Source organism: Somniosus microcephalus, chromosome 13 (assembly GCF_052327205.1).
Source record: "Somniosus microcephalus isolate GS21.2 chromosome 13, FLI_Smic_1.0, whole genome shotgun sequence".
NCBI lineage: Eukaryota > Metazoa > Chordata > Chondrichthyes > Squaliformes > Somniosidae > Somniosus > Somniosus microcephalus.
In genome coordinates, this window is record NC_140999.1 from 47420158 (window position 1) to 47445615 (window position 25458).

General features: G+C 44.8%; 1 protein-coding gene across 1 annotated transcript in view; it reads left to right on the plus strand.

The window, feature by feature from the left end:
• LOC147108294 (semaphorin-6B-like) overlaps nt 1-25458 on the plus strand; it is a 789919-nt gene that overhangs the window by 476713 nt on the left and 287748 nt on the right. Inside the window, exon 5 of the mRNA XM_086004876.1 lies at nt 13593-13653. Coding sequence (XP_085861002.1) covers nt 13593-13653 — 61 coding nt within the window. The remainder of the gene's footprint in view (nt 1-13592; nt 13654-25458) is intronic.

Sequence of the window (25458 nt, forward strand, 5' to 3'; positions counted from 1 at the left end):
ATAACACAAATAGAGGGCAGTACCCTGTAGAGCATGGTTCCCTCATTTGTATGCCATTTGAATAGGGCGAGCATACTAAACAACTCCAGGACCGGGGACCGGGATTGGGATGGACACAGCAGGAGGTGGGGACGTCACGCAGCATATCCCCGAGCTATTTTTCCACCAGATTTTTCGCCCCAGGCCAAGTAAAAAAAAATCAGCGGGGATAAGTGAAAATCAGGGCCACATTACATAATTTCCTGGAAAAGAAATGGCTACTTACACAAGATAGGGGTGGGCAGAGATTACCTGAGGAATTTAACTCCGCGTGGGTCAGCGTATTTAGGAGAGGAGAGCAGGAAATTGAAAGGCGGGGGGGGTAAATTTCAAAGCACTTTTGTCTCGATTCACTTCAGAATGGACATTAAAGTAACTCCACAGCACAAAGCTGTTCCTTTGTTTCTCAATTGCTGCATATGGAAATCAGCACACGTACGCATTGCGGATGGAAAGAAACAAAGTATTAGACCAGTTACACTGCACATTTCGCATTAACGATTTCAGCTTCACCTCAGTGAAAAATGTGTAATAAAACTGGGTGTAAAGTTACTGAACTAACGCACTTCCTAATTTAGGAAGCAGTGCGAGACAACCCTGGTGAAGGCAGTCTCAGCTCTGTACCTAATACAGAAGAACGACAAATGTGTTGAAGTGAAATTTAAAGAGTTAGTGCCAAATTAGGGGTGGATTTAGTGAGTGATGAGTGGTCCCAGTCCCCCTGAGCTAGAAAATGTTTTAAAAAAATCAGTCAGGCTGGCTCATTTTCAACCTTTTTACTGTTTGCAAAGAACCAACTGCCTCAGCGATTCCATGTTAGCATTACCATTTAACCCCTATTTGCACACTAGGGAGTGGAGCTCCACATGTACCTTGCATACATGAGCAGCAGTGCCTTTTCCCCAACTAGAAAGCAATGCAGATAAACAATATATGACCTGAAACTCGCTGCCGACGCAAGTGGCGGAAGCGGAGACACTCGGGCCTAGAAAATCAGTTGGTTGCGCCTAAAGAGCACGAGATTTGGGGTGTTACCCAATTTTCGGACGTGCACAGTGATCCTAGCGCATTCTGCCATATTGAGTCGCCTGTTAGCGCCGGCGCTAAGTCTTTGTGCCCGCTCGCGGGTGCAGCCAGATAATTACATCATTTCATTGTGCAACGCCTTTTTGGCGCCCCGTACCGGAAATTCAGTGGCGCCCCCCTCCGTTCCGCCTGGCACTATTAGTGACAGTTGGATGGAACGTTACCAGGTCCTTCTCGGACTTGGGGGGCGCTCTTTAAAGGGGACAGCACTAGTATAAAAGCGGCAGCCATTTGGCCTGGCCATACTGCTCGTTGCTGGAGAGAGTTGCAGACCTTCAGTTACACAGACTTGTTCTTATTGAGCCAGAGAAGGGCCTGCGCCGATTTGCAGGCCTACAAGGCGCAGAGTGTGGATGCTGGAGCTGCCTGACCCACCCCTTTAAGAGCTGGCCGATATTGGGTTGCGCTGGCATGTTAGCGCCTTAGGTGCCCCGTGTAATGCCTGAACTCGCGCCTCAATCACCTTTGGGGCACTGCAACCCAATATCGCACGAGGTGTCGATAAGTTGCGTCTGGCTATAAAATTTGCGCTCCGCCAATTCTAACGCCCCAAGCGGGGCTATACCCAATTTCTAGGCCTCAATGTTTTCAAAGGGACTTGAGGGAAATAAACTTGCAGGGCTACGGGGATAGAGCAGGGGAATGGGACTGGCTGGATTGCTCTACAGAGAGCCGGCACGGACTCGATGGGCTGAATGGCCTCCTTCTGTGCCGTTATGACTCTATGGGGTAGATTTTCACTGTGCCGTGAGGCGGGGTTTCAGGCGTGTGGGGGGGGGGGGGAAATCCCGAATTCGGGGGTCCCAACACCATCCTGCCCAAAACCCGCCTCCATGTAAGTTTCAAGGGAGGCAGGTACCCGCCCCACACTGGGACCCGCCGACCCGAGGCGGGAAGGGATTAGTGCCAATTAACTGCCTGTTAACAGGTAGTTAACAGGCAGTTTTTAGCCTAATCCCTATTTTGAGGGGTGTCGTGTGGGATTCCCGATGGCTCCAAACCACGCCAGGTTAGAGCAGTCGGGCCGTCGGGTTGAAGGTCTTGGAGGGGTCGCGATGTCGGTGTTCAGGTGAGTGATGGGTGCATGAGTGCAAAGGTAAGTGTGTTTGGTGTGTCTAAAGTGTGTAAAGAAGTTTAAATTACCTGTACTTACCTTTACAGCCTTCCTCTAGGCTGCGGGAGTCCATCACTCAGCCGGCACTGAAAGCAAAATGGCTGTGAGCTGTCAAAAGTGACAGCCTTCAGCTTTCATTGCCGGTGAGACTTCTAACTGAGTCTGTGTAGAAGGACTCAGGTTAGAAGTCAGACTGTCAGTGTTTGACAGCTTCAAACCGCTGTGAAATGCTGATATTTCATGTCAAGAACACTTGACAGATGAAATTTCAATCTGTGACGTCACCTGTTGCCGGGTGGCCCTTAATTGGCTTGCCGAGCTCACTCAACAAGGTCAATCAAGGGAAAATTGCGCGGATTGGGCGGACGTCGATGTAGGCGGGACTAAAACCCGAAAGCTGTAGTCCCGCCACCTTCCCGACAGCTTAGGGAAAATCTACCCCATGACTCAGGTCTGTCAGCTGATCATAGCTCTCAGCAGGTACCCTTCTCCAGCCCTACAACCCCCACCCCGCCCCAAGTTCTTCATTCTATTGCTTCTGTCCTTGTGTGCTTTCCCCCTTGCCCCACTTTTGGTAGCCATGCCTTCAGCTGCCTGGGCCCCATCCCTGGAATGCCCTCCCTAAATCACTGTGCCTCTCCAGCTCCATCTCCTAGTTTAAGACCCTCCTTAAAATCCACGTCTTTGACCAAGCTTTTGATCAGCCCTCCAAATATCCCCTCCTTTTGGCTTGGCAAAAAATGTTTTTCTGATTATGTCTCTGTGAAGTGCCTTGAGACATTTTTGTATGTTAACAGCAATATATAAATGCAAGTTGTTGTTAACTGTGCCTCAAGTTATGCTTGATAACTTAATTGATATAAAAAGTTACAGCATCGCTATTCTTGGGCCTTTTAAATAACCGAATTGAAATCCATACTTAAACTAAGTAGGAACGTATGGGTCTAATCAGACTGGGAATAAAGGTCATATTGCATTTCCAAAATAATCCATAAAAATGCTTCATTAACTTGAGGCATTTTACTTTTGTAATAGAATTTTTATTCAGCTTAGTAATTATTGTTCATATATTGCCAAGCTAAGTACTTAAGAATTATCTGTGTGTCAGTAATTGATTGAAGCCAGGCTCCAGTAAGGAATGCGGGATTCAGATCGAGGTGCCCTCCTATTTCAAACTATTTGGGGTCCATTTCCAGCAGTAGGGCTGGGAGGGCTCAGTTTACTGGAAATGAAACTGGCTCTCTCTCTTCATTCTCTAAAGTGGATGAAGTGTTGTTAAAGGATCCCCTCCATACCATTCAGCAGGCCCATGTGAAGCACTGTGGAAGGCCGTGTCATGTACTGTCTCACTGGACTGCCTACCATTCCCTTTCCCAACCTGTGTCCCTCAGCTAAGTTTCTAGTAGCTCTTTGTACTCCACCCTACCTTGTGCCTTCATCTTCTAGTTTGTTTTCTTTCATCTTCTCTTTCTCCATGTAACCTTCCATTCCTCGTTGGTCATTTTTCCAATTTCATTTCAATTGAATTTCATTCTAGAAACATTGGCCCTGTAAATACTCATTTTTTATGGCATTCCTGGGGCACTATTTAAACACAATGGCAATTTCACTGGTGGATTCTAGGGCAGGACGCGTTTCCGGCGGGTTTCCATCCTGTAACGGCAGCGTCATTTCTGATCGGGCCCGAGACCTCCACACAATCTGCCCACCGATTCTGCAAGCAGCTACTTTAAATATATGTAAATGAGAGGGTCTGACATTGGTGCACGGAAATCACAGAAGTTGTGCTCGCAAGGCACCAAGTGTAAGTTGGGATGATGCGACCTGTTGCCCGCATAGCGGAGACTGGTGGAAGAGCCTTACTTTGAAGCATGCTGTCTGAAGAAGCTTTGAAGAGCTGGAGTGACTGAAGAGATTTTAAAGCATTTTTTAATTTTGCTTTGCACCTGGATAGAGTTGGACTTGCCACTGGCAGCCTGGTGGCCTGAGAGATCACTAGAATATTTCTGCCCTACTCACAATGATGGAGGATGTCATTTGTGACTTTGATTAGGGCCATTTAAGTGCTGTGGCATGGATGGAAACCTGATTCAAGCATGGAAAAATGGGCACAAATTTGGAAGGCGACAACACATTCAAGGACTTTGAGAGGAAAGGGAGATTGGCCTCAACTTCCTTAATAGAAAGGGGTACCATTCACTAAATGTCCAGATTGTGTGTGAGCAGATACAATGAACCCTCCAGGTCAATGCCAGACTTCCAGGAAGTCTTCATCCGGAGGAAGTCTGCCCTCCCTACAATCTTCAAGGAGGATAGTCAGGTGACCAGATAGCTTGTGGGTGACAAGGCATTCCCTTTGGTGCCTTTGATAATGACCTCTCTAAGAGTTGCAAGACCAGTAGCTGAAGAGCGCTACAGCGAAACACATGCTTCTACCAGGGAAATCATAGAGAGAACTATAGGGGCATTCAAGGGACACTTGTTACCTTGGCAGATCAACAGAGGATGGGGTGCTGCATGCAATTACTTGTTATTAGGGGAGAAGATGCTTTGTATATTGTCAAATCTAGAGTCAGTGAGCCCCTTAACCACAGCGCACTGTGAAGGGTGACTTGTGTAGCTAATAATTTTAGAGGGTGAACAGTGAGTTAGTGCCCAGGAAGAAAAGGGGCAGTGACCAATGTGTTCTCTTGCCTCCTCTGATCAGGTCACTCCAGCAGTGGTCTGCAGTTCTGGAGTTGAGAGAGTTGTCTCTGTGTCCGTGCCACCTCCCTCCACATGGCACACAAGATACAATTCTCCATCGTCACCCAACAGTCTTTCTGTCTGTCGCATTTCATCCAGGAGTGTCTGAAGATCTCACTTATTAAAATGTTGTGATTTTTCTTCTCTGCCTCCTTCTACCGCTGCACTCCCTTCCTTGGTGCCTCTGCCAGGTCTAGAAGACATGGTTTAAAAGTGCTACAACAATCTCACCTGAGTCATTTACTAGACATACCTGGCATCTTACCTCAGTCTGGCAAAATGTTCACTACTTGCCTGCTGTTCCGCCAGCCTGCTACTGCAATCTTCAGTTATTTTAGGCTTCTTAAAGGCTGCGCCTGCAATTTCCATTCCTCCCAGCGCAGTACTCACGTTCTACGCAGGAGTGGCACTCAGCCAACACTGGAAGATATTTAAATGTGCCGACCCCATGATTTGGGCCAGTGTCTGTGCTGGAGGGGATTGTCAGGCGAAGGTGCTGCCTCCAGGTTGGAAATAGGCCCACGGGTTCTAGGTGCTGTTATTTTTAAATTTAGCACTGTGTTTTCCCCATTTTCTGTACCAAACCGTTTCCTTTTTCTCTCATCTGAATCTGCTGCAAAATTTTCAACTTTGTCTTTAACCTTATTTCATGATTATTTTCCATGTCTGTTAAGAACTGCTGGTGCATGATGGGAGCATATTTTCTTAGTGCTGAGCAGGCCACCCAAAGGGTGGAACAATTTCAGGCAAAAAGTAGTAAGTTTGTAGTCATACGTTTCCTAGTGGCTCCAGTTCTCTGACAAGGGAAAATAGGCATCCTGCTGCCAAGCCTTTAGGTCTCTGGCAATCCTGGGGCTGCCGAGGTTGACTCACTCTCAGGATTTATGCCCCTTTCTTCTGAGGAAGCACGTTGCTTCCATTCCGCACCTCCCGTTTCCCCCGTCCCGCCTCTTTAACATCCCTGAAAAAAATCAGGATATCACTATTCCTCTACTCATCCCGGGTAGTGAGCTTGTACAGAAAGAAAGACTTGCATTTATATAGCGCCTTTCACAACCTCAGGACGTCCCAAAGCACTACACAGCCAATGAAATACTTTTTGAAGTGTAGTCACTTGTTGTAATGTAGGAAACGGAGCAGCCAAATTGCGCACAGCAAGATCCCACAAACAGCAATATGATAATGACCAGATAATCTGTATCTAGTAATGTTGTTTGAGGGATAAATATTGGCAGGGGATAATGCACCCTGATCTTCTTAGAAATAGTGCCATGGGATCTTTTGCATCCACCTGAGAGGGCTGACTGGGTGAAAAAATACGGGGGAAAAGGAACACCTTTATGATTTCCATTGGAAATAACGACCACAGGAAATTGTCCCAAATTCTTTCACACCGCATCTGCAGGAAGCCATCCCCACATCGAGAATCTCGGAGTGAATCCCCACATCAAGAATCTCGGGGTGAATCCCCACATCGAGAATCTCGGGGTGAATCCCCACATCGAGAATCTCGGGGTGAATCCCCACATCGAGAATCTCGGGGTGAATCCCCACATCGAGAATCTCGGGGTGAATCCCCACATCGAGAATCTCGGGGTGAATGAGGATTGCTGCACTGTGTGGAACCCTGGTTTGAGTTCTGATGTTTGCTTTGCTCATGATGAAAATTTGCACCTTCACATTGATTCCTCTGTGTGAGTGATGTCCAGTTTACATTAAAACATTTTAATTAACCCTTCTCAAACTGTGAGATCCAAAACTGGACAGGTGGCAACCCTGGTATGAATCGGTATCTGTAAAATGCCACATTAGTACCAAAGCAACAACACCAACAACGTCTATTTATATAGCGCCTTTAACATAGTAAAACGTCCCAAGGCACTGCACAGGAGTATTTTAAGACACAAAGGCCTAGAAATTCGGTGGGCTGTGCCACCAGTTAGCGCCTAAAGAGGGCACTCAGTGGCTTTAGCGCCACTGGCCACGGCTCCCGCGATATTTAGCGGGACGCTAATGGCGGCGTTAGCCTGTAGCGCTGCGCCGCCACCGATGATGTCATTGGTGTGCGCAGCGCCCCGCTACCGCCCCGATCGCGATATTTGGTCGCACCCGCTTCTGTAACGCTGGTCGCAAATCGCGCCCGGTTCACGGGGCCTACCTGTGGCGGTAGTGGCGCAAATTAAGGTGGAGATGCAGGGCGGCCATTTTTTTCGGTGGCCGCCTGCCAGTACCTCCGTCCCCGGCCTCCTGATTCCCCCCCCTGGGCAGTGCCGGCTGTGTCCCGAGTGCCCGGCACTTCTCCTCGGTGCCGGGCTCTTTTGCCGGCACTCGCGATCGGTCATCGCGCTGGTGCAGGCCCCTCCCCCTTAAGGGGAGGAAGGCCTGCAGTACCGCAGCGCGCCATGCCGCAGCGTGCACGCGCTGCGGCACGTTGCGCTGCAATATTCAGTTTCAGCGCCCCAAGAGGGATGCGGGGCACCTCGAGCAGCGCCCCGCGTCCCTCTTGGGGTGCTCAAGCTGAATTTTTGGCAAGCGCAACGGCTCCGATTGCAGCGGTAATTCCAGCGCCCAGGCGAGCTTGGCGTCCCTGAATTTCTAGGCCAAAATTTGATACCGAGCCACATAAGGATAAATTAGGGCAGGTGACCAAAAGCTTGGTCAAAGAGATAGGTTTTAAGGAGCGTCTTAAAGGAGGAAAGAGAGGCAGCAAGACGAAGAGGTTTAGGCAGAAGATTTTTAAGCACAGGGAAGGTTTAAGCATTGCAAAGTGTGCCAAAGTAAGGCTTGTCTGAGCAGTACTGTTTGCTTTGCAACAACCATTCAATAAAGCAACATATTTGTTAAATGGGATACATTTATCTCCTGTCTGACAAATACTTGTTTTGTCACCCACTATTCCTCTCTTAAACTAGAAGTAAATACTTAATTCTATTTGTCTATATGCTTGCAAACTTCAAATGGTTTTTGCTAAGACTTTGTGAATTGAACTAAAGGCCAAATTATGACCTTTGAATTTCTGAGGAAATTTCTATTGCTATCCATGAGATAGTGATCAGCCTGAAATCTGCAAGTCAATTTACACTTTCCTTTTGATGCAACCACATGAAGAAAATTATACAATAGCGCTTTCAGGGTGTCACTATTCCACTTGTGCAATGAGGCAGAAAGTTCATCGAGAAAGCCCTAAATCATTAACTCCAGCAGGGACTCGGACGCAGTCCTGCCAACACAATGGACAAGGAAGGTCTCTTTAATGGTGAACAGTTGCTGTGAACTCAGCAAAAACCTTACTCATTCCAGCCCAAGGCAGGTCACAAAATCTCCAGTTTCATAACTAAAACTCTTTATACTTTCTTCGACTGGAGCACAAAAGGTTGTTGGTCATAACCGAATCAAAGTGAAGCCACATATCCCAGACTGACGTCATAGTGCCTAGTCCTCTGGAGTTTGAAGAAACTCTCCTGGTGCTGCACTGATAAGTCAGTTGATAAATGCATTATCCTATGCAGGAATTAGCCATCCAGGAAGGTCACAGGTTTGATCCCTGGTCTGTGATCTTAGCTGTAACGCTAACAACAACAACTTGTATTTATATAGCTAACAGTTAACCAAGTGAGCGCCAACATTGGGCATGACTGTGATGAGCCATGCAGACACTCAGGCTGGAACGTTCCCATCAAAAAAACAGGTGTGTTTGGAGTGCGGGGGCAGTTTAATTGTTATACATGTGAATCGCAACCTGATCCCGCCTGCAACCCGCCAAATTCCGGTTTGGGCGGGGGGCGGTGGGGGGCGACCAACCCGCTCCCAGGGGGCGTTACTGTAATTTAAATATTGTAATGAGGCTGGAAGCCTCTATTTTCCCCTCCATTTTGAATGTAACTGCCTGTGGACGTGTTTCACACAATTTGTGAAACCAGGCAGTTAAACAGAGGCGGGGACTGCTGCATCCAGGAGGTAAGTAGGTTTATATCTAACGACCCTGGATCCAGGAGGTAGATATAAACCTACTTACCTCCTGGATCCAGGGTCCTGACCATATTCCCCCCGCCCCCCCCCCCCGCCCCCCCCGCTGCGATCGGAAGTCCGCCCCCCCCTCCCCCCCATGAGGCCTCCCCTGATCCTATGCTTGTAGAACCATACCTCATCACCTACAGTAGGGAGAGGGGAGAGGGTATTGATCTGACAGTAGATTCGGGCACGTATACAATGCAGAACAGTACAAACAAACATTCCGATGTAGATATGAGGTGGCTGAGGAAAACATTTCTTCAGTAATGAGATCTTACAAGAAACAGACCAGACCAGATTAAAGAAAAAACTTGCATTTATATAGTGCCTTTTACATCCTCAGGATGTTCCAAAGCACTTCACAGTTAGTTGTTTTGTCGGCAAATGCAGCAGACAATTTGTGCACAGCAAAGTCCCATGAACAGCAGTGAGATGAATAGCCAGTTTATCTGTTTTTGGTGGATATTGATTGAGGGATACATGTTGGCCAGGACACTGGGTAGAACTCCCCTGCTCTTCTTTCAATAATGCCTTGGGATCTTTTATGTCCATCTGAGAGGACAGACGGAACCTTGGTTTAACGTCTTATCCAAATGATGGCACCTCCGACAGTGCAGTATTGTATTGAAGTGTCAGTCTAGATTAGAGGCTCAAGTCCTGGCGTACGGTTTGAACCCACAAACTTCTGGCTCCAAGGTGAGAGTGCTGTAAACTAAGCCAACTTGACATCAGCTTGCCACTTTTGCATGTTAATTGTGTGGGTCAGCAATCCATGCAAGCGACCACTGGAAGTTATTTCTGGGAAAAACTTTGCACTGAATTAATCGAATGATGTAGATTGATTTTTGGCAGGTTTTGAATTGAAAACTCGGCCAAATGTAACTTGATCAGTTAACATATACAGGGGATGAGAATTCCACACGGCAAGTTGCGCTGGATTTGAGCCAGAGTCTGGAGTTACACTTGCTGATGCTCTACACAGCTGAATCTGCCAAAACTTGTTCGGTTAGCTCATTTAAATATCCATTGGCAGTTCTCCACCGCAAATGTGGTGTAAAACGGGAGTACTGTGCTGGGGTGCTTGGAAATTAGAGTGCAGCCTTTCAGAATGAAGGTTTGGTTGAAGATTGCAGCAACAGACTTGGGGAGAGCAGCAGATAAATAGGAAAATGCTTGGCTCACTGAGTAGACTGTCAGGTAGCTGCACTGGATGGCTCCGGTGTGATTGTGTACCATTTTTCAAGAACATCTTCAACTATTAGATCAGCTGCTAGAAAAAGAGACCTGGGCATTGCAAAGAGGGACTAAAGAAGAAAGCACAATTTCAGTGAAGCCAACTTTCAAATCCTCCTCAAGGAGATTTAACATGGGAGAGAGAGACTGTTCGGCCTCCATGGGAGGAAGCCTCAAAAAAGGTGTCTCGTGCCATGTGGAGGCAAGTGGCACTGGCACTAAATGCCAGCCTTCTCCTCCCCAAGACTGCAGGCCAGTGCCATAAGAAACTCAATGAACTGATGACGGCAGACAAGGTAACACACCAGCCGTTCTGCCTTTGATTCCTTGTGCACCCTGCACAGAGGAAGGGGAGTGTGCGAGGCTGAGCCACTTTCCCAGCAGGGGCCGAGGAGAAGGCTGTGTATAGCGGGGACCAAAACTCATGGGTACTCGCATGAAAAGGAGGAGGAACATCGCAACTACACGCAGACTCTGTGGCCCAACTCCAACAATGACAACGAACTGGTGTGACTCTAGAGTCTACAGCCTTCATTAGTGGTGACATCAGGGAAACTTTTTCGTCGTTGCAGGCATCAATGGGGTGTTTGCCAGCTTCATTGAAATCTGCAACAACCACTCAGTTAAGAAGTGGTGAGGGACCAGTCAGTGCCAGTTCCTCCGCTGAAGCACAGCCTGCAGCTCTGGTGGCAGTAGAAATCAGATAGGGCCCTGCGCACTGACTTACTGACTGTCAGACTCTTGGGGCTAGGAATCAGGCTGCTATGTGTCAGGGCTTTCAGGATTTGATGGCTGCAATTTGACCAGCCATCCATTCCAGCTCTGAGCATTCAGGCAGCTCCATTTTGAACTGTGGCCTAGAATTTCATCCATGGGCAAACCCAGAGGTTGCACCCGATTTTGCCGATATCGAAAAATGGCAAAGAATCCTTCCGATCTCATTCGAATACCTCCAAACTCAAAATGGCCATAAAGTGGCATAAACTAGCGGAAACAATCTGGGCCCAAGGAAACGCTGAACCCACACCAGTATATTTCTTCTTTAAGCCTTAAAAATGTAAAGTTTCAACTCATTTAACCATCATTCATGCACATCAGGCGCAACACTTACAAGTATCTGCAGTTAGGGAACTTTTCAATTTTTAATATGACATACTTTACCATCAAAACGCATGCAAAGAAACAAATAACAGGGAAGGTCTCAGTGAGAATACATTTTTTTTTAAATGCTCAAATAATTTCAATTAAAAGACCAGAAAAATGGCTTTCTTCTTGCTGCGCCTGAAAATCTGGACCCAATGTTGAGAGAACCCCAACGAACAAGCGCAATTGGAGGGTACTCACATTAGGCAGTATACTTCCAGTTCCTAATAGTCATGGGCTTACACTGCAAATCAAATCAACACCAAAGGGCAATCTCACTTGCAAACAGTCACAGCCTGGCTGGTGTAGAAAATGTCACGTGCAGAGGGGGTGCTCTTTTCAGGTGGGAGCTGAGTTGCATTGTTGGGACTGAATAGCAGGAACTATCTTATGCATCTAATTATGATGTATCTGACCAGGGAGTTTTTGATGGGACACTGCAGAGGGTGCTTTACTTTGCATGTAACTGTGCTATACTCGTCCTGGAAGAGATGGACAGGGTAGTATAAGGGCGCTTGGTGCCGTTTTGTGCTGTAAGCACACATCCACTAGGAACTGGATTGATACTGATGAAGCTCATTTTATATAGGAACTGTACATCAGCCGAGGCGAAATTTGAACCCAGGTGCCCGAGATGAAAGGCCGACATCTAATACTCCACCCAGCCCAAAACTAAAATTGTAGTTCAAAATTAAGTTACCTGGATGTTCAGAGCTGGAATTATACTAATCAAATCCAATGATGGTATTATGTTTTGTCTTCAATCTTCGGAATAGTAATATTTTTGAACTTTTAGGAACATGAACTTTATATCAAATCTTTTATTTGAAGATTATACTTTTAAAATATCTTCAAAAAATGCAGGGGGGATTTTTAACCACCTCAAAGAGCGGGAGAGGGTCAGGGATTAAATTAGCAAATCGACCCCAACTCGCCACGAACGCGCCTAGTTCCATTTTAACCACAGCGGGTTTGGGGGCGTCCAAGTAACCCGCTCTGGACAGGGGGTCTGTCATTATAATATGCTAATGAGGCTCCGTTCTTCGCGTTTTGGCAGCCATTTAAATTTAACACTGGCCGGCCTGTTTGCCAGGGTTCAGCAAACCCGGCAGCTAAAGGGAGGCGGGAGCTGCTGAATCCAACAGGTAGGTGCTTTAAAGAGCTCTGCTTGTGGGCCAGGAGGAGCAAGCGTGCTTCCCTCTGGCCCCCCAAGCAAATCTTCTGCTGCAATCAGCTGACCCCCCTCCCTCCAAACCCACAATGCTTCCCGGTCCCCCCTCCCTCCCGATTACCAGTCTGAACCCACCAACCCGCAATGTTTCCCGGTCCCCCCTTCCTCCCGATTGCCAGTCCGAACCCCCCACCCCCCCCACCAACCCGCGATGTTACCCAGTCCCCCTTTCCTCTCGATTGCCAGTCCGACCCCCCCACCCCCCCCCGCGATGTTAACTGGTCCCCCCTTCCTCACGATTGCAAACAAACACACGCCTCCGCTCCTTCCCCGCATTCCCATAAATATTGGGGCCACAGTCTCTCCCAGTGGGTCAGTGAGTAGATCCTTTTACCCTGTGTGCTACTGAGCCTAGCAGCCCAGGAAAATGCCAGTTTCAATCCCTAGTCTGTGCTTAGTTAACTGATCTCAGTTGGGCAGCGGTTGGGGACCTATGATTATCCTCAGTGCCCTTGGAATCAGGAAGTATCAAAATCAACCAGGGTTCCTCCTTCTGATCGTCTTCCAATTATTTTTTTGAGAAGTGTATGGGGCTGAATACTGTGTGAGGACAAGATGAGGCTGTCTTATGATGCCCTCTTTATTCAAAGACCCTGCTTCACTCACAGTCCAAAGTCACACTTGAACAATGGACACTTAAGTGAGAAACCAGAGGACATCCTGTATTCGTGGAGCTGCACCCCAGCAAGAATCAGCACCTTCAGCTGAGGAGTAGAGAAAACACGTAGGGGGAAGGGGGGAGCGGTAAAGGATAATTTGTATCATCTCAAACTACCTCCTTGACCAAAATCCCATCAACTCCTCTTCAGCAATAATGATACTGAAAGAAATGTTAGCCATCAAATGAGGACATGTTAACCATCACTTCAGGGCTACTGAGCACTGCATATTAGAATGCTTTCAAAGTCTCTCTAATGCAGCGTTAGTAATCAGATGTAAATATTGTATTAGTTCCTCCACAAGTTAATGAGGCTCTTGTTTCGTTCACAGGGATCACCTATACAGTGTGGATTTAGATGCACCAGCTGTAGACGAGATGCTTTATAATAAGGTAAGTACACAATCAACATAATCAACAGCTCTCTGATGCTGGATAAAATATAAGCCCCAGAAAGCACAAAATCCTTTGCTAATATGGAGTATAATAATCTGAAGGAATGCTTCTTTTTGTCATACCGCCATCTTTTGTGGTCATTAACTAAGTGATGAAATGGTTCTTGTGCATGAATTAAAACTATCCCTTCTCTTTGTTGGTGCTATTAGATTACAGATAGCATTGTTTCAAGGTTTTTTTCCACACATCTCCACTTTCTGTAGATTTCATCCCTTGCCACCATGGACTCTGATGATAATATCAAGGCCACACACCCTCCATGACTATGTTCTTCCATGATTAGCTAACAAATGGGACAGTTTTAACAGGATAAACAGTTTTTGCTCAGTCTTTTCATCAGGTGCTGACTCATGCACATTGCCCAAATGACAAAACTTCATAGAACCTTAGAACGAGGCCATTCAGCCCATCGTGCCTGTGCCAGCCCTTTGAAAGAGCGATCAAATTAGTCCCAATCCCCTGCTCTTTTCCCGTAGCCCTACAATTTTTTTCCTTTTCCAGTATATATCTAATTCCCTTTTGAATTTGCTTCCACCACCCTTTCAGGCAGTGCATTCCAGATCATCATAACACGCTGTGTAAAAAAAATTCTCCTCATCTCCCCCTTGGTTCTTTTGATAATGATCTTAAAACTGTTTCATTTGGTTATCAACCCTACTGCCAGTGGGAATAGTTTATTTCTATCAAAGCCTTTCAAAATTTTGAACACCTCTATTAAATCTCCTTGTAACCTTCTCTGCTGTATTGAGAACAATCCCAGCTTCTCTAGTCTCTCTGAAATTCCTGGTACCATTCTGGTACATGTCCTCTGCCCCCTCTCCAAAGCCTTCACATTAAAGTGTGGTGTTCAGAATTGGACAGAATACTCCAGTTGAGGCCTAACCAGTGATTTATAAAGGTTTAGCATAACTTCTTTGCTTTTGTACTCTCTGTCTCGATTTCTAAAGCTAAGAATCCCGTATGCTTTTTTAACAGCCTTATCAACTTGTCCAGTCACCTTCAAAGCTTTGTGCATGTAAACAGGTCTCTCTGTTCCTGCACCCCTTTTAAAATTGTACCATTTTGTTTATATTGCCTCTCCTCATTCTTCCTTCCAAAATGCACCACTTCATATTTCTCTGCATTAAATTTCATCTGCCATGTATCTGCCCATTTCATTAGGCTGTCACATCCTCCTGAAGTCTGCTACTATCCTCCTCACTGTTTCCTACATTTCCAAGTTTTGTGTCATGTGCAAACTTTGAAATTTTACCTCCTATACCCAAGTTCAGGTGATTAATATATATTAAAAAGAGCAGTGGTCTTAATACCAATCCCTAGGGGACATTTCCCCCCAGTCTGAAAAACAACCGTTCACCACTGCCCTCTACTTTCTGTCTCTTGGCCAGTTTCGTATCCATGCTGCCACTGTCCCTTTAATCCCAAGGGCTTTGATTTTGCTAACGTCTATTATGTGGCACTTTATCAAATGCCTTTTGAAAGTTCATATACACAATATCAACTGCACTACTTTTGTCAACCCTCTCTGTTATTTCATTGAAGAACTCAATCAAGTTTGTCATGAGTGAGCCTACATGGTGAGCTTGAGCAGGTTAACCAAGCTGTGAATGAAAGTCTATTCTTCTAACAGCAAGGTTCCTAAGTAGAATGAGTTTGGGTGGTCTTAACACCACTCATGGTGGGCATGACCCCATAGCACAAAATGATGACCTACCTCAGCATTAAATTGCCATTCCCACTCAGACAAAGCATGGCTGGTGTGGGAAATGAAAAATACAACATATACTGATGTAGAAAGGGGGTGAAACACATTGTTGGGGCATTGTAGAGGAAGATTTACTCTGACGTTACCTGTACTCTTGTCACCTGGGAGTCCTTAATGCTAACACTGGGATTTTTTTGTCTTATGATAGTCCTGTGAAGCACCTTGGGACGTGTTACTACATTAAAGGCGCTATATAAATACAAGTTGTTGTTGCTGTTGTGCCTGGAAAGTTTTGATTTCCCCAGCATTAACATCCTCGCCTTGATGAGCTCAGAACTCAGAGAAACTGTGAGCGTGTAGCTACGAAGAAGCTAAGTGGAATGTGCAAAGTTGCACCAAATGAAAGTCATTTTAGGGAGCTGCATAGTCAAAGTCATGGCTCATTTTCCCCCTCCCGAACCCAGAGGAACTGAGGCCAATTGTAGCCCCTACACTGCTCCCCTAAGATCAACTAACTCTACACAAACAGGAATTAACCCTGGGGAACTTCTTAGTTTGTGTAGCTCAGTACCACACTAGACAGTGTACTTGTCACATGAGCCATCCTGTTAATAATTTTTCACAAACGAATATTGAGTCAATAAGCTCATTCCAAATGCAATTGAAATTGTAATTGGCACACCCTGGTGAAAATCAGATTGTGTGATTTGCATACTGTCCTCATTAAGGAAAGCCCATCAGTACTGATTTAAATAAAGTCAGAATCAATTCTTGGTGCTGAAAAAACATCTCCATTAAACACATCCCCATCCACTGGCATCAGCTGTCAAAATAGCAAAAAATTGAAGAAATAATATTATAGATGAATAAAACCCTAGGGAGTTAGGTTTGAAGAGTTGTGTGTTCTTCCAATCTGGCTCTTGCTGAGTAAATGGAATATCTCTGCTTGGCTTGGCAGCTCCCTGATTTGCTTTGTACTTTTATTTCTCTCACCCTCAGCATGGAGTACATGTCGAAAGGACAAAAATTGTTTCAATGCTTCAATTTTTCACAGGCAACATGTCTCTGTCAGCTGCATCTCTGACTATGGTCAGATTTAAGCCCCATAGAGCTTGTGAAATGGACATTGTGACCTTTGACTTTTGTATAGTTTGATGTCTATCGCTTACAATAAGAAATAGGCTACATATGTGAGGTAACATTTTTATAGCGCTTCTGACTGAACGAGTAGTTGGAGCAAAGAGCCAGCATGGACATGGTGAAGCAAATAGCCTCCTTCTGTGCTGTAAACATCTATAGTTCTATTAATTATTCCACCAATGTATTATAGCAATGAATAGACACAAATACCGGGCTTGTTTGTATCATAGTAACAGACATTTTTCAGCATTTGGGGTTCATTTCAACTAGGCCCAGCCGTTTGAATTCAAAGAGCAGAAGAGAAGACAAGTCTAGTGATGCAAACTTGGGTTTAAAGCCTGTGGGTTGTAAAAGGAAGAAAAGACTGAGGGAGGTAAAGAGTTCCACAGTCATGAGGCCCTGGGAAAGAATGAATTAGAGCAGATGATGTGATGAGTCTTGATTTCAGCATCGTGAGAATGCAGAGCTGAGGATACCTTAGTGGGAGCTTGGTAAGAACAAATGGGGGAAATTCGGAGGAACCGTGACCACTATAGTGTAGATAAAATGAAGGACTAGAAAAGTTGAAACAGAGAAAGCGAAAGGTTGGAGGGTAAACAAGCATTGCCTATACCAAGAAAGCTTTTTTCTGGTATCCTGTCTAAGAGTGCAAAGAAGCTGTGTGAAGAGCCATGTCAGATTAGGGTGCAATAGGCTTTATAGAGACTTAGAGGTGTCCAATTCCCTTAATCAGCCACTTCAAGACCTTTTCAAACCTTCCCTATTCTAACACTCTTGGCTTGTCTTGTCACCATTGTCAGACTGTTTGAAGTCTGAACCACAGATTGATTATAATTGCATCAATGAGGCTGAAAATTAAATGGACTAAAAGGGGCTGGACCGACATACTTGGTACCAGTTTCAGGTAATATCTGACAATATTATCTTATCTGCAATATGTTTGCCCTCAAGAAAATAGCTATCTATCTCCAGATGGATATATTCGCTCTGATGCCTTATGCTTTATGAGGACCCCACCCCTCGTGGACCACAGCGTGTCTTGACCACTGTTAAGTTAAGTGTTGCTGCCTTCTTCATTTGCACTTACTCAATATAACATAAGAAAGCATGGAGCTGGAAAAGACAATTCATCACAGCAGGACCAGTCTTTTCACATTCTGTGCACACTCTAACCTGTCATGGATCATGCCCATTAAATATCCAACAGACAAGTTCTATATAAATGCTTACTGATCCCCAAAGGTTATAAACCAAACTCCAGAATATTCATTCATCTTCACATCTCTGTCTATTGCCTTCCAAATACCATCCACCACTCCCCATGGAGCATATATTCTTGGACTCAATACATCTAGGTCTTCCAAGGCTTCCCTCTGTTCTGAACAAACCCCCCATCACCACCGCCAGCATACAAACGTCTGACTTTGATATTCTGTCTAAATCTATCATTGTTATGTGACCAAACTGCCTTAGTTTCTACTTCCAATTCCTGTTCTGGATGCACTCTGCTGTTTCAAGGCAATGCTGACTGTTCTGTTTCCCAATCTCATCCCTCAGTGATGCAGCAAGAATTCTGACTAGAAAACTCCTTTTTGCGTTCTTTTTGTAGATTACAAAGAGAAGCTTTTGCTAATTGTCAGAATAATGCCATCTGATAGATTTTAACTAAATACTCATCAAAGAAAACCTACTGTAATTCGATTGAAAAGGATTGAAGGAGCAGCCATATGGAGTAGGAGTAGAGGCACTCACGTCACAATGCAAAGGTTACAGTGGCTGTCTTTCACTTAAGTCAACTAGCTCCCATTACTGAGTTTTGCCAACGCTTAGTAGGTATAGTGCCAACCAGTGGTGATGAGAATGAAAAGAACAGTGGCTGCCTCACCCCATTAGAGACACATCCCCTCTCTGTCAATTGATTATGCAGCATAATTAGGATTGGTTCTAGAGAAGTCAATGTCCTACCAGTTGAAGAAGCCTTATTTTATATATTGGGGATGACTAGGTGAAGGGCTGAGCCCTATAATGTATGACACCACCACTGTTGAAAAGAGTAGGAGAGAGGGTGGCACAAATCAGAAAATAGTGGTTATGAGACATCAAGCTAAAGTTTTAAAAGCCTGTATATTGTAAGAGAAGGGAGACCGATGGGGGTAACATGTTCCACAGTTTGGAAGTCCTCTGGGGGTGAAAAAAAATGAATAGGAGAGTGACTATTCAACGAGTCTTAATTTCAGCACAGTGAGGATGCAGGGAGAAGGCAAATGTGTAGGTCAATGTATGTGGAGCTTAAGAGCAACTAGAAAGGAAATGCAGAGGTGCAACAACCATATAATCAACAATGACACTTCTGCAGCGACTGTCTCACCTCCTGACTCCCCAAAGCCTTTCCACCATCTACAAGGCACAAGTAAGGAGTGTGATGGAATACTCTCCACTTGCCTGGATGAGTGCTGCTCCAACAGCACTCAAGAAGCTCGACAGCATCCAGGTCAAAGCAGCCCGCTTGATTGGCACCCCATCCACCACCTTAAACATCCACTCCCTCCACCACCAGCGTACCGTGGCTGCAGTGTGTACCATCTACAAGATGCACTGCAGCAACTCGCCAAGGCTTCTTTGGCAGCACCTCCCAAACCCGCAACCTCTTCCACCTAGAAGGACAAGGGCAGCAGGTGCATGGGAACACCGCCACCTCCAAGTCACACACCATCCTGCCTTAGAAGTATATCATCGATCCTTCATCGTCACTGGGTTCAAAATCCTGGAACTCCCTACCTAACAGCACTGTGGGAGTACCTTCACCACATGGACTGCAGCGGTTCAAGAAGGTGGCTCACCTCCACCTACTCAAGGGCAGTTAGGGATGGGCAATAAATGCTGGCCGTGCCAGTGACGTCCACATCCCATAAATGAAAAAAAAGCGTGAGACTTTGGTTTGAGGTGAGAGCAAAAATCATCTGTGCAAAAAAGATGCTGCAGAAATTAACTGAACTGATCTGAGCAGTAGGAGTGGGGAAACAGAAAATAAAAAGAAGGAAAGTAATTAAGAAAGGGCCACTCTTGAATTTCTCAGAAGACATTTGTATAAAAGTTCTCCTTTAATTTTGTCATGCTTCCTCACCAATTCACTTGAAATTGTTTGGAACTCTAACTTCAGAAGCAATAGCTCTAAAAACAATACAAAAGTTGTCAAGATAATGTATTTCACACCAGGTTCAAATCAACTGTAAAAACAAAAACAAATTACCATGGGATTAGTTTTATGTGGGAGCCACATGAAGAGGCGCTAGGGATGGATTACTGCTAAATTGATTTTTCCAAGTTCACACAGAACTTCTTTGAGGTTTGGAGATGCAAAATTTGAAAAGTGGTGATTGCTAGTGCAACATTAACCCTTTGATCCCTAATCTATTGCTATCCTGCAATGGTGGTTGGTCTGTATCAGCTTGGAATTTGTTAGAATTTGCAAGACAAAGTGTAAAACTGTTATTGTCAAGATGAATCTGCTATACCCCATGGTGGACTTCATGGGATAGAAATTGAGGATGCTCAGTGCCTGCGTTTGAAATACAATTTTAATTTTCATGAAGAAATGTGATACATTGTCACAACTGAGATATAGCCTGATAAATGGAAATCAAAAATGTATTTCACAGAGGGACATTGAGTGCCCTCGCTGTGATTTTCGGCTTTAGAAATGAGATTTTGTTAGCATTTAAAGACAGAAAATTGAAGATAAATGGTGTACATAACTGTGTGATGTCACTACGCCATTGTAACATAGCAACTATGGAATTGTGGGGAAAAGTCCAGTTGCCAGCCTGCAGAGGTGAAATAAAACAGCATTGTCTTTAATTATCATGGGCTGCCTGAGTTCAGCACTGAATAAAAGCTGTTATTCTTGGGAAAAAAATGTGTGGATGCAGAGATAAGCTTTATACCAGCAAGACTTCCCATAGCAACTGCTTTATTTCAATGAGACTTACCATAGCAACAGCCTGTCAGTGACAGCATTGCCCAACATCGTTGGTTGCAACGCCACTGTCATAGAAGCGGGTACTCACATTAACATGAATTCTGAAGTGTATTCACTAACACTGTCATGTTACAGTGTAAATGGAATCATGACAGACAAAAGTGCACAACACAGAAGGAATCATTAACAAAATGGCATCAGACAGAATTCATACATGGAAAAAGAGAACAGTAGAATGAGTTATCTGGTATGAGTTTTAGGGATTGCTGTAGTTCAGACACTTATGCCTGTCTTTTTGGTCCATTTTTCTCCTCATTAAAGTAAGGGGATTAGCATTAGGATTGGAATATGTTTCCACATAGGCCAATGTAGGGCAACATTGAGTACTTCCAGGTCAAATATAACATGAGCTGGATACAGAACAGAGTCCATTACACTCTGCCTAACATACACCCCAATTCGAACCTCAGAAGGGTAAGCCACCTCCGACTGCAACAGTGGGCCACGTTTTGCTGGAGCATGGCATTTAATGGCATCTGCCGTTAGTTAGATTTGCCCCTGCACCCTCCAGCTCAAAACATTTTTGCTGTAAGTGCAAGCTGATAACAGTGCAGTGAGGAAACAGGTTATCTGGAACTTGAGTCAACAGGGTATCTCCTTAACCAATCAGATTGAAGGATTGTGAAATAAACAGCGGAATAACTGAGAAGGAAGTGTAAATTAGAGTGGGTGAATTCAAGGTCAAATCAGGTACAGAAAGAGAAAGAAAGAGAGGGAAAGAAAGATGTGATTGAGAGAAAAAAGAGAAAGGAAAAGTTTTTTAAAAAATTAAAAATTTGAAATATGACTTTTTAAAAATCTCCAACAACAATTTAATACCTGAAGGAATGAGACTCCACACTTGTAACAGTTAATTTTCAGTGCCAAAGAGGTTGTTTGGCAGTAATTAACAATTATCACATTATTAAAAGGGTACTCACGCTGCAATGACGAGACTTAAATTTCTATCTCAAGTTTAGTTCAAATCTACCACGCAAATACAGCAACTTCACGCCATTTCAATGCTGAGGCAGACAGCGAGATGCTGTTTTCGCGCAGCTAAGGGTGGAGCGGCGCAACTCGGAGTGGAGCGGCGCAACTCGGACAGCAACTTTTGTATATTTGAGTTTAACTGTGCCTCTGTGAGCTCCATAAGCCTCACCGTTATTTTGACAGCAAAATGGTGCATTGTGAATGTTTCCATTCCCCACACTTGTACCTGCTCTGAGTTCAAATCGTTCAGTGCACTACCTTATTTTAAATAATTTGATAAAACGCTGCAGAAAAAATGATGCAAATGCATCAATCTCTGTGTCAGGGTGGGCTGAATGGTGGCCAGTTCTGTACTTTGGACCCCACCTAGTAGGAGCTAGGTTAGAAACCACAAATCATGTAGGATCTTTGCAGCTATCGTAAGCCACTTTTATATTGCACAAGTGGATGTGGGTCATGAGGATGAGGAGTGCAAGTGCTGCCATTACCAACACTCTGGCCTCATTCAGCCAGTGGCAACACCAAAGTAAACATAAGAACATAAGAAATAGGAGAAGGAATAGACCATATGGCCCATATGCTCCACCATTCAATAGGATTATGGCTCAACTTCTGCATCAACTCCACCTTTCCACCCTAGCCTCACATCACTTGATTCCCTTAGTGCCCAAAAATCTATCAATCTTAGTATTGAATATATTCATTGACTGAGCCTCCACAGCCCTCCAAAGATTCACTACCCTCTGAGTGAAGACATTTCTCCTAATCTCAGTCCTAAATGACCAACCCCTTATCCTGAGACTATGCTCCCTAGTTCTAGACTCTACAGCCTCTCAGCATCTACATGTCAAGCCCTGTAATAATTGTGTACATTTCAATGCAATCACCTCTCATTCTAGTGAACCTTTGTTGCACTACCTGTCCTTCCTTAGGTAAAAAGGAGACAAAAACTGTACACCGTACTCCAGGTGTGGTTTCACCAAATCCTTATATAATTGCAGCAAGACTTCCTTACTCTTATACTCTAACCCCCTTGCAATAAAGGCTAACATACCGTTTGCCTTCCTAATCGCTTGCTGTACCTGCATGTTAACTTTCTGTGATTCATGTACAAGGACACCCAAATCCCTCTGAATACCAACATTTGACAGTCTCTCACCTTTTAAAAAAAAAAAAAATTCTGCTTTTCCTTTCTTCCTATCAAAGTGGATAATTTCACATTTCCCCACATTATACTCCATCTGCCACCTTCTTGCCCAATCACTTAACTGGTCTATATCCCTTTGCAGCCTCTTTGCTTCCTCCTCACAGCTTACTGTCCCACCTAGCTTTGTATCATCAGCAAACTTGGATATATTACACTCAGTCCCCTCATCTAAGTCGTTGATATAGATTGTAAATAGCTGAGGCCCAAGCACTGATCCACGCAGCACTCCATTAGTTATACCCTACCATCCCAAAAATTATTCCTTTATTCCTACTCTCTGTTTTCTGTCCGTCAACCAATCCTCAATCCATGAGCCCTAATCTTGTGTAGCTGATCGGATTCACTTGGGTCAATGGATCTTCCTGGTTGCCACTTATAGCAGATCTAGCAAGTTTACTTTGAAGTTGCCAGCTGCACAAGACCCACGCATTTGGAGCGGGTGGCACTAGCATGGCACCAGGACAATATAACAGCAGGTTTCGAGAGAGGCGGTTTCCATCCTGCTAGTCTAGGCTGATTTCGAGCCCAAAGATAACAGGTCAGTGTGCTGGCCCACTATACCTATTCGTCCCCTTGAATGTTATTTGAAGGGCACACAATTTATTAAAATAATTCTAATACTTCTATCTCTCAGAAAAGATGTAATAATGTATAAAACCAAAACTAAATTGGCGGTATTTTATTATGCATCTTGCTACATCTGGGACCTTGTTTTAATTGCTGCGTCCTAACTCAGAATATCAAGTAGGGCAATGATTGGTCTGTCTTATTGCTAAGATCAGGCTACCTAACAATGAATCATATTGGATTCACGATATTCATCTGCAATGCCTCAGTGTATTACAGTGAATGAACCATCCCACATAATGTAAACTGACAGTGGTGTTAAACCCAGAGGAAAATTAATAACTTTTATTAAGAAACTACGCCTACAGTTTTCAGCATTGCTCAAATATAAAGTCACTACTTTCAAAAAAAAATACCGAGAACATGATGGCGCAGATGTATATCTTTCAATTCTCGACCCTCCTTTCCTGACTGCTGCTGAGCTCGGGCTCCACGAGCGAGCAACTCTGATATTTTGCTCAACTGGCCATTCTACTCGAGTAAGCCTAGAAAATGAAGGTGACAGGCTATTTACTTTTTCTCATCAATGTTATCCTCTCTCTTCCCATTCTGAAGGGCATCGACACCTTGCTGAGCTACTGTAGGGTAAAAAAAATCCCACTCCTACACCCCCGGCATATCAAAAAAATCGTGCACTCTCGGCCTGCGATACCTTTACCTGTTTAAGTGAATGGGCAGGAAATCACATGCGGGCTTGCACAGTTTCACGATATGTGTTCTTGTCTGCGCTGGGAGTCCAAAAGCGGAATATTTACATCCTGGACATCAGTCACTCTTCAGTATCTCACCCACGTGGCCATTCTTGATGTGTGAGCTTCAACAGTTGGTGTCTCAGGCTATCTGACTCCAGGGCGCCAGAGCCGAGCTCCATCTAGTCCACACAGGCCAACTGCACACGTGCAGGGGATAGTGATCGAAGCTGAAGCCCTGGATAATTTCCCTCACCTCATCGTGGGGCATTGAGGCCTGCTGCAGCACCCCTGGTGCTCTCCTGACTGAGATCAGTTAACTCGGCACAGACCAGGGATTACATAGGATTTACAGCACAGAAACAGGCCATTCGGCCTAACTGGTCTATGCCGGTATTTATGTCCCACAGGAGCCTGTGGCTCTCCTGGTCTCTATGGCTCAGCTACTCACTGATTTATTGCACCATCGGGGAGGGGGCTGGGGGGTGGGGTGCTGATTAGCTGGAACCCTTTGTCTCCAGGGTATTTGGCTATTGGGGGGGGGGGTCTTCAAGCTCTATCCCACATGGGCACTTTTTAGGAATGATGACAGGGTAGCAATCAAGACTGGGAATCTTGGGTGATTTTTCCTCATCCAACTCCAATGAACTGATGCTAGTGCTGACATCCCAACTTCTACCTGGTTGCAATGAGCTAATGCAGCACAGACTGAGAATCAAACCTAGGAATTTCTATTATGTATGGCTTAATACCACATCTTGTGGTAGATTTACTCACCAAGGCCTTGGGAGAACTGAACACGAAAGCAGGTTCAAGTCAGTACAGAACACTCCAATTACAGTAGATGCAGTTTATTCAAACAGACTGGAATGCCCACATCCGCCAAAGCCAAATACATTAACACATGCTCTTTTCAGTTCGTCCAGACTAGCATAATATGCGAGAGTTTTGCTTTTGGCAGATCATGTGACAATATCACTAAAAAGAAAAATGTGTCAGTGTACAGGGGAAGCTAGATAAGTATATGAAGGAGAAAGGAATGGAAAGAAATGCTGATAGGGTTAAGTGAAGTAGGCTGGGAGGAGGCTCGTGTGGAGCATAAAGAACGGTATAAACCAGTTGGGCCGAATGGCCTGTTTCTGTGCTGTAAATTCGATGTAATTCTATGTACCATAGAATGTTGAGTCAAAAAAGACTAGAGAGTGCTGAAGCACGGAATTAACCAAACAATTGTCTCCTGAAATAAAAACAGAAAATGCTGGAAATACTCAGCAGGTCAGGCAGCATCTGTAGAGAGAGAAACCGAGTTAACGTTTCAGACCCTTTGTCAGAACTGGAAAAAGTTGGAGATGTAACAGGTTTT